We start from the raw sequence: 15,242 nt of genomic DNA, 5'->3' as shown, positions 1-15,242 counted from the left end.
TACTTTTAGCCATGTCCTGTGACATGCGGGATGGGGGATCTTAGTTCCTCGCCAAAGGATTGAACCTGCGCCCCCTGCATTGGAAGCGCAGAATCTTAAGCACTGGACCAACAGGAAAGTCCTTTGTTTCTATTTCTATAATTTCTTATTTTCTGCTCATGTTTTCAAACTTTTATTTCTTTATAGAACTTCAATATTCTGTGGTCATTTTATGTTCTGTATGTTATAATTCCAGTGAATTAACAATGTCTGAAGGCTTTGCTGGTCTAATTCTGCGGACTTTTGTATTTTCAAGCACAATGTACAGTACATGATCCATCCTCAATATATTTATTGCAAAAATGAATGAATGAAAACCTGTGAAGTAAAAACAGCAAAGAAAACAATACATAAATTATAATATAGTGTTGTAAACCATATTATTAAAATGTAAGCTGTGGAGGAAATAGGTGAAGGAGATTAAGAGGTACAAACCTCCAGTTATACGTAAGCTATGGGAGTGTAGCAGACAGCATAAGGACTATGTCAGTAATATTGTAATAACTTTATATGGAGACAGATGGTTACGAGACTGGTCACGGTGACATTTCATAACGTATGCCAACGTCAAAGCACTATGTAGACACTTGAAGCTCACATAATATTGTACATCAATTATATTTCAATTAAAATGCATATATAGATGTATAAGCAGAAAGCTGTAAAAACAAGGACCATCCCCCTCTGCCAAAGGAAGAGAAACAGTACCTAGCATCTTAGGTATTCTGTAAGGTATTTTCCAAAGGGACATATATAATTTGTGAAGTTTTAGTAGGTGAGAGGTTTTCATGTGTGCTTATTTTGAGTAACTCATGCATCATGAGAAATAGCAGTTGCTTTTGAATTCACAATTTAAATTATATTTAAGGGTTTGTTGCAGTATTTCAGACTTAGGCATGATTTTTACTCAGTGTTAAGGTAAAAAATAGTTTGTCACTGGTCTGTCCATCTATGGGGAAAATGTTTGACAACTGTAGTTCTTCAACGTCACCTTTCCGCAGCACACCAGCTCCTGTGTTCTCAAATACAAGAACCAGTGCTCACAAAGTCTTGCCTTATGCTTTGTGGTCTGCGAATGCAGAAATTTCTGGGGGGAAGGGAGAGTACCTGGTGTGTTCAGGTCCCCATCTGCTTCCAGACAGGGCCATGGCAACAAGTCCCTCATGATGCCACTTCTTTAGACTGTCCCAGAATAACAGTACCTGTTTACTACATTTGTTTACTGTGAGCCAGGTACCATTTCAAACACTGCACATGTTTAAGTCACATCAGAATTAGACCGCTGGTCCAGTTCTGCTTAATATTTTTACTCTCCTGGAGTCACATGCAGGGTTTTATTGTGATGATAAGGATTGGTTGGATGGTCACAAACACTTGCGCCTTCAGGCACCTGCCCGTTGCAGTCAGCCTGGAGTATGCTCTGTAGCGCATGGAGGCCTTGGCCTGCCAGAGACCGGATCCACTTAACTCTAGCCTAAAAGACACAAAACGTTGCTATAGGTAATGATCACCAGCTTCCCGAAGATATTTAGAGCTTCAGTTTTGATAATGATAATCTGTTAAGGGAAATTAGGATTTCTATTATTGGTGAGACCATAACTATGGTGTAAAATTTAATAATAAGCATCCAGTACCTATTTTATTGGGTTGGCCAAAAAGTTTATTCAGGCTTTTCCATGATATGTTACAGGAAAACCCTAACATACTTTCTGACCAACCCAATATAATCCAATCATTATGATCCATTTTCTATTTTGTGGGGGAGGGTGAAATTAGCAACTATTTATTGCTGTGTTCATTGGAAGGACTGATGCTAAAGCGGAAACTCCCGTACTTTGGCCACCTCATGCAAAGAGTTGACTCACTGGAAAAAACCCTGATGCTGGGAGGGATTGGGGGCAGGAGGAGAAGGGGACGACAGAGGATGAGATGGCTGGATGGCATCACCAACTGGATGGACATGAGTTTGAGTGAACTCCGGGAGTTGGTGATGGACAGGGAGGTCTGACATGCTGCAGTTCATGGGGTCGCAAAGAGTCGGACACGACTGAGCGACTGAACTGAACTGAGCTGGTTTCTGTGATCATTCTATCTCTTCTCCTAGTGTTTCTATCAGTGACTGTGCACACTGGCTTGTAAGACCGCTGTCCCTGAGTCCCCTTGCCAGAGGTGCTAATTTATTTGGTCTTGGTGTAACCTGACCCAGGGAAGTTTTAAAAGCTCCCCTGGTGGTACAATCAACTTAGTAAAGTGTTGGGGAGGATTTATTCAAGCTGAGCATACAGTAGTCTGGTTCTGTGTGTTCACGCCAAACACTGACACCTTCCCTCCTGAATCCCTGCTCCTGGGAAACAGACTCAGATTCCCATGATCTCTGGTCACAACATCACCGGCAGCCGATCAGCACATAACCTCATTTTATGTGTGTTCCTGTCTCAAGACACTTTATTTTATACAGTTGCTTCATTAGCATTGAACTCACAGCTCACGCACAACATTACAATCCATTTTCAAGGCCTGAAAGTCTCAGCTGTCCCACTTGATGCTTTGTAAAGAAAAGCACCTTTCAATGTGTCCATACCTCTATTTCTCTATGCAAAGCTAAGCCATTACCTCAAATACATATCAAAAGAAGTAGTAAGCATACTTGGCATATTTCATAACTATAATTCCAAATTTATTTCCTTATTTTAATACTTGGATATAATATATATACTACAGTTAAGTATGATGATACATGATAAAAAATTCTCAGAATCTACAACTGTGTGTATATACATCCCCCCTACAGACACACACGTACATACACACACTTAACATAGATTGTAGGGAGAGTATAGCTATGCAACCTTATAATGATTATTTGGGGCTTTATGTAAACATTATAAGGTAAATATATAAAGATTTTCTTGTCAAACATGTTATTTAACTTTCACATTAAATATCCATTTAAAATTAATAGCTTGTCTACTTTAAATGAATATATTAATGAGCAATTCAAATCACCCCTCTGTGTTAATAATTTATAACTGTGGCCTCTTAGCAAAATGGCCTTATTATCTTCAGGTCCTATTTTCTCTGATTAACATAATTACTAAAGTAGAAGCTCCTTTAGTTACACAGTTTTAAACTACAGAAAGACGTGTGTGGCATCCATCTTTTGTCATGCTTGCCAGCTCTCTGCTTTGTAGCTGTAATTAGATACTGTGTATCAGACCAACAGGAGAATTGATCACAGCAATAGCGCTGTTGGAATATAACACCCATTATTAGATCCTCAGTATAATAGAATATAAAATAATTTGCAATGATTATAGTACCTGAAACAAGGCAGTGGAATTATTGAAAATTGTAAAAGAGCTACCAGTATGGGAATGTTCCTGTCTGTAGGCAAAGTTTCTCAACTCAGGATTAAATCTGATGTTCTCTTTTAAAAATGATTTCATCATTGTCTCTGAACCAGCAAAAACATTTTCCAGTACCTTCGGCAGCATAGCTATTTCTCTTTTGTCCTTAGGCTCAAAGCAAGGAGTTGTGTTGTTGGCTGTCTTTTTTTCTTCCCTTGCTTCAGGCATTTTGGTGATAGTCTGTATTTAAATTTGCTGTCTGATGTCCTACATAGGGAATAAGCTTCTTCCTAAAGATAACTATCAAGAATATCCAAACCAGTTTTAATATGACTGACATTTCAAGGTCTTATTTTGCATTAATCAAGTATTTTAGCAGGTGTAAAGCACTGTTACAATAAAGAAACTGAATACAGTCTCATAATTTAATTCTAGACTTCCCATCCAGGAGTCTGCTGGATAGATACTTGAGAATAAAGCTTTTTGACATTCAGGTTTAAATGGAAAGTAAATGAGAAACCAGATAAAGCAAGCCAACCAAATTAATTCACTCTGTATTCCTCTCTGCCTTTTCAGTGGAACTCACAGAAATTCTTTCCCAGAGAAATTTGGGAATCCCTCATGAAACAATCCCTTTAGTGTTTTAGTGTTTACAGAATATCCACTTTTGTGCTTTGTGTTCGGTGAATAAAAAGACAAACCTTTTGCTGTTCTCCATCAAACCCCCACAGGTTCTCCTGGGCTTCTGAAAATTTTTCCATAAATGCTATTCTTTCTTCATATGAATCGAAGAAAAAAATCTACTCTACCCATGCCCCTTCCTGGGAGAAGACAAACAGGCACAGATACACAGGCCAACTGTGTACTTAACTCCATCCCCCTCTGCAGGGTCCCACATCCCTAAAGGCAGCCCCAGGGACAAATGTCCTGATCCCAAAGCTCCAGTCACTTCAGTTATGTACCATTACAACAATTGTTGGTAAAGAAGTACTTGGTGCAGCTGGTTCTCATTATTCCTTCTCATATTCCCCTAATAAAAAGAGCATTGACTTAGAAATCAGGAATTTGGGGTTCTGGTCCTAATTCTGCCCTTGAATCATTTTGTGAGCCTGGCAAGTCACCTGCCCTCTAGAAATTTCAGGTTCTCCTGTGTATCACAAAAGGACTGAATTAGAATGTCCTCTAAGACATCTCTCGTCCTCCACTCATGTTCCTTTTAACAACTGGATCATCCAGATAAAGATTGCTTGAACAAACATTTATCAAGTGAGTGTTAGGAACTCTGCCAGTCACTTACCGATTGAACGAGTTGAACACGATATGTGCCATGAGTGGGTATGCAAACTCTAGGTGCCAGAGCTGTCAACAAGCTCTAACGAGGTGTCAACAACAAGATTTGTTCATTGCTGACATCAGAGCTTAGTGCCTGCCACATACTAATACGTAATAAATATTTGTCAAATGAATGAATAATATTTGAAATATGATGTGTGTGCATGCTTAGTCGTGTCCAGCTCTTCACAACCCCATGGGCTGTAAATATTTGAAATGATAAGTGGAAACAATATTCCCATTGTATCATGCAGAACAAAGAACATAGGGATTCATTTTAACGTGGAGCATATATAAAGGATTTCACCAAGGAGGCAGTATTTGAATTGAGTTTAGAAGAGTGGAAAGGTTTTTGATAGAGAAGAAGGGTAAGGATGAGGATGTTCTAGACTGAAGGAAGAGCACAGAGAGACATGAAACCAGAGACGTGAAAGCGTGTGTCCACCTGATGGCCGTCAGCCTGGAAGCTGGGGTCAGGTGTAAAGCGGGAGGACCATTTCAGGCAGAAGGAGCAGCATGGGCAAAGACTTGGTACCGGAAAGAAACCTGGTGAGTGTGAAGAACTGGGAGAGGTTAAGCAGAATCGTACAGTCTTAGGGAGAGTACGCTGCAGTTCACGGAGTCACAAAGGCTTGGACATGACTTGGCAACTGAACAGCAACAACAGTACAAAATGAGACAAGAGAGGTGAATGGGGACTGACTGATAAAGAGCCTTGTAAACCCTGTTAAGTAGTTTGAGGACGTACTGGAAAGAAGTGACATGAGCAGGTTTTCAGTTTGGAAAGGCCACCCTGGCTGTACCGTGCAGAATGAACTGAGATAAAGGGCAAGGAGACATCTTAGAGGCGGTAGTAGCAACTGTGTTCCAACCTGCATGACTGGGAAGTTAATGGTCATATTAATAGAGGTAAAACAAGCACCCAAGGGTGAGGAGGCTGGAGGGTAGTAAGACTGCCCTGTACTGAGAGATGGGTATGTACTGGGGGCTAGAACTCAGCCGAAGTCAGAGCTGAGAATTAAAATGTGTGAATTACTTGCATACAGGTGATGGATCTCATCCTCCTTTAAGAGCAGTGATAGGTGACATCACCCTGGGATATGGTAGAGGCCGAAGAGGAAGGGGCCAAGGATCAACTGTCTGCATTTTAGAGGAAACAGAGCCAGGGAAGAATATTGCAAAGATTGCTTAGTGAGATGAAGGGATGCCAGCAGAGTTCACTTGAAGCATCCACAGAGGAATGAGTTTGAAGGAGTGTCTTGAGATTTCAGTTTCTTTCTTTCTTTAGATTTAGATGGAGTATTATTTTGAATATTGTCATCAAAAAGTCACTGTCATTCTGAATTATCTTGGTTTACATGTTGCTAAATTTCAAGATGATTTTCTTTACTTATAGAAAGACTTTTCTCCTAAGAAAAGTGAAAGTCAGTGGAAAAATATTTGACTGAAATTCACTTGTTAGCCATGGTTTTATGTAAATATGGTGATGCACACATGCACTGTGGGACCCCATTGATCTCATAGTCTACTAGGAATATATTAATCTTTTTAACAGAACCTTTATCCACTAGATATAATGTGATCATATGCACACCTGGAATATTTTAGATGTTACTTTTATATACCAATCTTCTGTTTCCCTTAATCACTATTAAGTAGTTAAACTATATTCAATTTAAAAAACAAAGCCATTACCATTTTTATCCTTGTGCTTCAGTTTGGCCTTCCACTCAACAAGCGTTTTATCAAACACGTCCGATGGGAATGGCACTGTTGGGTGCTGGGGTACAAAGGAAACTCCTAGTAAGGTCTCCTCAGCTAACCTGTTTTCAGGCAGGTGGCCAGACTTGCATTAATAGTTAACGAGATGATGTGTTACAACTGCTCACAGGGCTCCTAACAAGATACCGTAAGATAAACAATAATAGGATAGAGCGAGGAAAGACAGGATCGGGGCAAGCTTTGTAGAGAAGGTGAGAGTTGAACTGAGTTTTTAAGTATGAAAATGTCCGGAGATGAGAGGACTGGGAGGGGGGTTGGGAAACGGAGTTCCTGGTAGAGGTAATGATTCAGGTTTCTTGAACTGTCTGATTCTGTGTGGTGAACCAGCAGCACTTTTGCCCAGGTTAGCCTCCAACTGTGGATGAAATGGGAAAGAGGGTTAGAGATAAAGAAGATTTGCTTTTCAGTATAATAACTCATAGCCTGAAAGTGATAGTGACGTGCATCTCACTGCTCACTGTGAGGTACCCTGTGACGTGTAAACACTTCACAGCAACTCACACAGTTCCCATCGCCTCCTTTCTTTGGAGGAGTTCAAATGAGACAGTCTTCCTTTTGCCCTCTCAGTTTTCTTTCTTTCCATATACTATTTCACATGAAACTGTTCGAGAGCAAGTCCCTAGCACTGGCAGTGTTGATAACAATTTACATCTAGAAACTTGGACCAGGCTCATAATTCATATTCAATAGATAAATTTCAATTCCTCTCCATTCTCTCAATCCCTTTGATTTGTAGTATGTATTACTTGTCTGTTATATTCCAGGTGCTTTTCCCATTATATCCTAGGTACTTTGATGATATTAATGAATAAAACGGACAAAGATCCCTGACCCAGTGAAACGTCCATTTTAGTAGTCATCACAACGGTTCTGGAAAAATTGCTTCTTTTCTCCCACTGAGTTATTATTAAAATTAGGTTGCTATCTAAGAGAGTGGTTTTCTTTCATGGGCCCTGGATAGACACTGGGGCGAGAAGACATTTTTTATTTTGGGGCAAAAGACTTTTTTGTAGCTGGGGGTTCTGTGAGGATAGACCAGTATGAGGTGGCATGTTTTCTCTAGTTTATCTTGTAAGAGATGAAAGTTTGAAGGAACTAAAAATAGAGTGGTTTCAGAGATGGATAAGTGGGTGAAGGGAGAAATATTTAAAGACAAGTTATTTGAAGCTTGCCTGGCCTTGGCTTCAGTGAGGAGAGAGAGAGAGAGAGAAAGACAGCCACAGAATGACTAGTCATCACTTATGCTTGGGTATACTTTAAATAGACAGAATAGAAACAGTGAAAAAGTAGAATCGACTAAACAGCAGAGAATTCTGTTACGGCATGAAAATATCCATCTATTAAAAATGCAATAAATCTGACATAGAGTACTTTCCATTTTATTATTTTTATAGCTCTTTCATTTGTTATTTTACAGATGCTGTGCCTGTTCCCTCAGAAAAAAGCCCAACTCTGCAGACAAATGAGAATCTGGATAAGAACGTGGACAGTACCATTACAAAGACCGTCACAGGAAGCCCTTTGCAAATGCCTTTAGAACAGCAGCCAGCCGCAAAGAGCTGTGACACATTGGCGACTTTACCAGCACATTGGCCGTCTAGTCAAGAAGAGTTCACAGGCCCTCATTTAAGGACATCAAAGTCGGATTCTACTTTCCGAAACCAGGCCTCCGTGGAGACACTGTATGTATCTCCCTCCTTCACAACATTTGGCCCAATGAAAGAGACTGTAATCAGTAAGGGTCATCAGGAAGCAACACGGTCCGGCCTGGTTCCGATGGAGGATGAAAACCTCCAGACCTTAGCCACATGGGGTGAGTCTACAAGAAACCCCTCCTTTGAAGTACTCTTCTTTTACTTTTCTCTGCTTTCTGTCTCCTGGGTTGTTGCCCTCTCTTATTCTCCACCCACTGGTATGAAGAGAGGTACCTCTGAGTTGGGAAAGTGCCCCTTTTAAAAAGGGCTAATAGCAGATCATCATCACGGTTACATGTGCTTGAGTGAAGCCCATGTTCTGAGCAATTTTGATACAGAACAAATTAGAAAGAACTAGCATTAAATAAGAGCTTCCTGTCAAACATTTAGGTTACTTATTTAAAAACTATATGAGAGAAAGTGATTAGTGTGTATATTGGTGTGTGTGTGTTTTCCCTTTTTTAAAAGAGCTGTGTACTGATTACAGAAAAGGGGCGGGGGGAGTAGAGAATCGCCTCCCTCTTCTGTCTTGCAAAACATTGAGAGGGTTACAGTATTGTCTAGACTGGTAGATAAAGGATAAGGCCAGTTCCCAGGTCATTGGCTGTCAGTTGTTAAATCCTACATTTCATAATTTATACTTTCTTCTGTAGAGTTATTTAGTAAAAGAATAACCCATTTGCTGGTACATACCCGTGGTGGCTCAGATGGTAAAGAACCTTACTGCAATGAAAGAGACCTGGGTTCAATCCCTGGGTTGGGAAGATTCCCTGGAGAACAGAATGGCTACCCAATCCAGTATTCTTATGTGGAGAATTCCATGGACAGAGGACCCTGGCCAGCTACAGTCCCCAGGGTCTCAAAGAGTCGGACATGACTGAGCGACGAACACTTTCACTTTTTTTTCATTTCAAAGACTAAGTAGTTTATTGATTCTCATGTGTAATAATGCTTACTAACTCATAAATATAATTTTTAAATATGAACTTTTAAAATATAAATCCTTTAAACTACCTCAAATTCAGGTCAGAAGTACAATATAAATACAAACAATGGAAGCCAAAATTGTTTGAGGTTAAAGAAACTTACCTTAATGCTAGTAAGATCAGTGACTAGTAAGAGATTCTTCTTACTGCTCTTCCCAGAATTTTTTTTTAATTGAGTACCTAAAAATAAAACTAATTCTTAGTTTTGTCACAAAATTAACTTTTCTGCTGAGACTACTGATGGAGAAACCAGTTAGTACTGGTTATGATAGCCAGTGCATGTTAGGATTAGCTCATGTCCCCTGGGAAGCTGTTACTTTGGTTCATTTCTTCCACAAATACCACAAAAAGAAAATTGAGAATACTTTTGGTCATAGCTTGTAATATCAAGTATATTTAATTATGAAAAATTACAAGAAGTTCCTCTAAAACCAGTTAGCAAGGAAGACTTTTCCTCCTACTTACAATGAAGTAGATAGCATTAGTCTAATCCTCCACCAACAATATTGGTTAAAGCTGGAAAACTATTAGAAATCATTATAAAACAACCAAGGTAGAAAACACCTGATGGCTCCTAGGGGAAAGGATTGTGATGCTGTGAGGCGACAAGTAATGTATATCTGGTCTTCACCCCTGGTTCCTAGCACAGAGCTTCTGAAACCCTTGTCATTTTCCTGAGTGATAGGAGAGAAAGAGGCATGTTCTGTTATTCATCATAAACAGAATATGTTTATGTTTCAACTCCATCCCCGACCTCTGGGGAGAGGAGAAGGAATGGCCAATGATTTGATCAATCAAAAGCCAATGGGGACTTCCCTGGTGGTCCAGTGGATAAGACTCCATGCTCGGGGAACTATTAATAAGATCCCATATATCCCAGCTAAGCCCGCATGTGCAGCTACTGAACCCACATGCTCTAGAAGCCTACACCACAGTTAGAGAAGGCCACATGCTCCAACGAAGACCCGGTGCAGCCAAAACAAATAATAGATGCTTTTCAGAAGAGAAGAAGCAGGTGGCAGTGATGGATAGTCTAAAAAAATTTCAGGGGCCAATAATTTGATCAGTCATGCCTATGTAATGGGACCTCTGTAAAAACCCTAGACCATGAGGTTGAGAGGGCTTCCAGGTTGGTGAGCACGTGAACGTTCTGGGAGGACGATCGCCCAGAGAAGGCACAGCAGCTCTGTGTCCCTTCCCCATACCTTGCCCCGTGCATTTCTTCCATTTGGTTGTTCCTTTATAATAAACCAGTCATAGTAAGCAAAGCAAGGTCCTGAGTTTTGTGAGCCATTCTAGCAAATTATCAAACCCAAAGAGGGGACCATGGGATTCTTCTATTTATAGCCAGCACATCAGAAAAAGAGGCCTGGACCCCCAGCTGGCATCTGAGTAGCGTCTCAGTTTTCTCCCCCTTGCCTGTCTGCCTGTTAGCAGAGCAGGGTGATAGAAGCCAAGGAAACATGAGAGGCCTGGGCTTTCTGCTGTCTCCCTGAGCTGGGGAGGTAGGGTTGGAGTTTGGGGTTTCCAAGGTGTCAGGGACTTAAGGGGCCAATATTTCAGAGGGGAGGGAATCACAGAGAAAAAGTCCACAAGTCTTTGTGTAATTTCTTACTGTTACTTTTGCCTGCTGCTAAACTGCTCAGGTTTTGGATAAGGTGCCAAGAAACTAAATGGAAAGAAGCCAAGAAGCTAACCAGAGATTCTGATAGTCTTGTGGTGCTAAGAAGATGGAGGTTGGAGTTTAGGATGTGCAGAATTGTAGGGGCTGTGGTAAATACACCATCCTTTCAGCTGGGCCCTCTAAAGGGCTACACCCTATGCATCAGAGGTACATTCTAGGAGCAAGGACAGCCTGGAAATAGAACAGCCCTCCCAAATGCTGAAACCCAGCTTCAACTAGAGCAAAGTATCTGAAGACAATAAAATCCTTTCTTGAGTGGTGCTACAGTTTTCCATGCATAAGGTATGGCATTCACCAAAAAATTACCAGGCATACCAGGAAATGAACAAATGACCAGAAATACAGGATAAAATAAGCAACAGAAACAGACTCATAAATAATCTAGATACTGAAGTTATACATACTTTAAAATAATTATGATTAATATATGTAAAAAAAAAAAACACAGAAGAAAAGATGGGGGAATTTCATCGGAATAGAATACTGCTATCTCTAAAAAGGAGTAAGTGAATTCCTGAATTCCAAAGCAGAAAAATAATTAGCTGAAATTAAGACCTTAAGGGTGCTATTCCGTTCATAAAGGTTGAGGTGTCAAAAGAAAGAGCTCAGTACTGGCAACAAAGTTGAAAAGTTACAAGGGAAACCCTAAAAGGGAGGGAGACTCAGAAGGAGTCTCATATTCCATTTGTAAACTCTGCCCAAATTCTTGACCGATAAGACACACATTTCTACTTTTCTATAAAAGGCATCACTGGAGCCGACGCCGGCTGCCTGGGCCTCACCTACCTGCAGCTTTGCCCCATGCCCTCCACAGTCAAGACTGGCCCCCATGGCAGGCCCACCCTCTGCCCTGCTGGGTGCCTGATGGCTTTGGCGTGGGGTTTGGACTGTCCTCCCGCTGAATGAAGAGGGTGGATAAGTTATTCTGCGTGGAGTAAATGGTCCCAAGTAGAGTTGTGTTAACTCCTGACCCCGCTACAGCCCCGCTCTCAAAATCGAGTCCTCGCTTCAGCACAGTAAAAACCATGGTGAGACTCTTCTGCACCCCCGGTTCCATTCTCACGGTCTGAAACGGGCCCTGCCCTGGAGGCTGTTGTCCGGGAAGGCTCCCCACCGGCACCTGGGTGTTCCTGAAGGCCCCTGTGGTCCGTGGAGCCGAGGCCTGGTAAATTGGTCCTTTTGGGCAGCACTTGATGACCCAGCCTTGAAAGATGCTCTTGTCCAGCTCCATGGTGGCCTGGGCCGAGCTCTCAGTGGCGAATGCTATGTAGGCATAGCTCTTGAGGGTGTCCGGAGAACTTGCCGCCCAGGATGGGGACCCGGTGGATCTCACCACAGTGGTTGAAGCCATAATATATGTCTAGGGGAAGACCCCAGTGAATCGTGGGGGGAAAAAGATAGCACTAGGAATTATAAATACGTGGGTAAATAGGAAATGCCATATATTTTATTTTAAATTCTAGTGGTAAAGGTGTCGTTGTTGTTCAGTTGCTGAGTTGTGTCTGACTCTGAGTCACTGTGGACTGCAGCGTGCCAGGCTTCCCTGTCTTTCACTGTCTCCTGGAATCTGCTCAGATTCACATCCATTGAGTCAGTGATACTGTCTTACCATCTCATCCTCTGCTCCCCTCTTTTCCTTTTGCCTTCAGCCTTTCCCAGTGTCAGAGTCTTTTCCAGTGAGTCAGCTGAAGGAGAAGATTTGAGGTGAGAGACAGAGACAGGAGCTGGTGAGCAAGGTCGGGGGAAGGATCCTGAGATGGAGGGGGATGTGGGGAAGGCAGACTAGAATCCAGACCAGGAAGAGAGTCACCTCGTGCTGAGAACCCATAAGGAAGGAGGAAAAAGGGTGTACCAGTGTGAGGGAAGGGTCTTATTGTTCTCAATAATTAAATGTACTGAACATTCATGGGCTGCACTCTGTATGTCATGGCCTCCGTATCTTACTGTCTGGGGTCACCTGCCAAGCCTGAGGGTTTGGAGTGGTTTCATTTTTTCCATGAAGAAACTGGAAAAAATTTAGAACAGCCACTGCTGAGAATGGAAGAAGGAGCTGCTGAGACTCTGAGAAGATGGAGGAACAGTAATTGGTAGTGGTCCAGTTTTTCAGGTCTGGGCTTTATTTATTTATTTTTTTTTTTTTCCTATGCTGAGCATCCCGGGGATAGAAATGAAAAAGGCAGATACTTAAATTGAATAGGCCTATGACAGGGATTGACCAACTTTCAGCCTGGACCAAATCTGGCCCACTGCCTGTTTTTGTAAATAAAGTTTTATTGGAAAACAACCATACTGCTTGGCTCACATATTGTCTTTGGCTGCTTTTGTGCCACATCAGCAGAGCTGTCAGACCGTATGAACCACAAAGCCTAAAAGATCTCCTATCCTGTCATTTCTATCAACGTTTTGCTGACTCCTGCATCAAGAATTAGTGGCAGGGAGACTTCTCTGAGGGTCGAGTGCTTAAGACTTCACTGCGGGGGGACACGGTTTCGATTCCCTGGTTGGGGAACTAGGATCCTGCATGCCACCCAGGGAGGCCAAAGAAAGAAATCAGTAGCAAGTAAGGCAAAAGACATTCAGCAAGAGAGTAGCCAGAAAGTGGCTAAAGTAATGGATCCTGGGATTCTAGACTGGTTTAGGAAAGGAGCCAGAACCAAGAGGACACTGATAGAAAGAGAGAAAATAGAAAGATCATTGCATCTATGGTCTCATTGCATCAATGAGGCCAAAGTGTAGATGTATTAAAAGGAATGTAAAAGGAATCTATAGAGCTGGAAGTAACTGAGAAGAAAAAGTAATCTTGAAAAACAAGATTTCAAAGTAGGGCAGTTGAGAGTGATGGCATTCTAGGAAATACTCAGAGGAATGGCTGAAGGTCATTGTGGTTGAGGAATTCAAGAAATGATGAGACTAAATGGATGTTAGTCTCCATGGATACTGGGCGGTGGAGGATAACAAAGAGAGTACCTTTTTTTTTCTGGTTTTCATTTAAGCGTTTGTTTATAGGAAGGGTCCAGGTCCACTGTCATAAAACTCTTTGGAGATAATGAGCTGGACAAATTTAAAAAATCCTTGCATATTTTAGCGGTTCTCAAATACCAGGGAGACTGTCTAAGGCAGCCAGCTAATACACTTTAATATCTTTACTGAATGAGAGGAATGAATTTGCTGCAGCAACCTCCTTTGACATTTTGATGCTCAATACCTCTGTTCTGAGAACAGCCCATTCCTTCTGCTCCTCTGCTTATTTGTCTGAAGCTCAAACTGTTGTTTTAGGTCGTTAGTTTATCACGCACACTAAAAAGGAAGAAGGAGCTAGCACATACTTAGAAGCCAATTTGGTGGCAGGCAGCTTTCCTTATAGTCTCATCAGCCACAGTCAGGGTGAGGGTGTTAGATGCCCTGGATTTTACTTTCTAATTTTGGGGAGGAAAAAATTATCTGTACTTTGTCTTGTTGAGATAGCGGTGACCATCCTCACTGGCTTCCTCCTTTCTGTCTCATTTGGTTCCATTTTGTTTTTTACTCTGATTTCAGCAGTAGTTGTTCTTTGTAGCTATTTTTCAGTTCACCTTTGCTAGGAAAAGAAACTAAAGTGACACATACACTGAAGACTCATTTACAATGCCTTTTTCTTTTTGCCTATAAAAGCCTTTGGAGTTAGAACAATTAACAGAGTCCCTGAAGCAATGGGCGAAATGATAGAAAGCAGTTCTACAGACCATCCCAGCTAACTCTGGTGGAGCTAGTGGTCAGGGTGGTCCACAAGCACCGTGTGGAGTAGAGCGTTGATGGGAGAGGGAGGCTTCTCACCCTCTAGGGAAGTCACAGCCAGGGTGCTCCCTGACCCCTAGACAGGGCCCCAACAACCCTTCCAGCTGTGCAGCTCCTGCCTGCTCTTGTGCAGACAGAAAGATGCACCAATTTGATTTTTTTAATTTAATGAACCAGATTTATACTTCGTAAGCAAGTGAGAAAACTCATCTTTAATACAATAATCCAATTTTCCCAATAAAAACCCAGCATAAGTGATTTATAACTACTTATAATAAGGGGCAGACTTACTAGCATTTCTCTCTAGGCCCGTGTTACTCCTAAATCTGGTTCTTTTATGTAGCTTATTTATAATAATGATACTAAAAATAAATTGTCAAATATGGCAGCTTTTAAAAATTGAGATCTAATTCCTGTACCATAAAATGCACCCTTTGAAAACGGACAGCGTCGTGGTTTTTCAGTGTATTCTCAGAGTTGTACAGTCATCACTACTAATGCCAGAGCATTCCCACTACCCTCAAAAGTCCTGTACACACAAGCAGCCACTCTCTGCCCCCTTTATCCCAGGCCCTGGTAGCCACTGTCTACTTTCTGTCTCTAT

The 15,242-nt window shown here is 41.5% G+C and overlaps 1 protein-coding gene across 1 annotated transcript in view; it reads left to right on the top strand.

Annotated features, from left to right (window-relative positions):
• ENTHD1 (ENTH domain containing 1) overlaps window positions 1–15,242 on the top strand; it is an 82,026-nt gene that overhangs the window by 60,690 nt on the left and 6,094 nt on the right. The window contains exon 5 of the mRNA XM_068971546.1: window positions 7,918–8,313. Within this exon, the coding sequence (XP_068827647.1) occupies window positions 7,918–8,313 (396 nt within the window). The remainder of the gene's footprint in view (window positions 1–7,917; window positions 8,314–15,242) is intronic.

This window comes from Capricornis sumatraensis, chromosome 4 (genome assembly GCF_032405125.1).
Source record: "Capricornis sumatraensis isolate serow.1 chromosome 4, serow.2, whole genome shotgun sequence".
NCBI classification, from domain to species: domain Eukaryota; kingdom Metazoa; phylum Chordata; class Mammalia; order Artiodactyla; family Bovidae; genus Capricornis; species Capricornis sumatraensis.
This window is presented reverse-complemented; position numbering and strand designations above follow the sequence as displayed.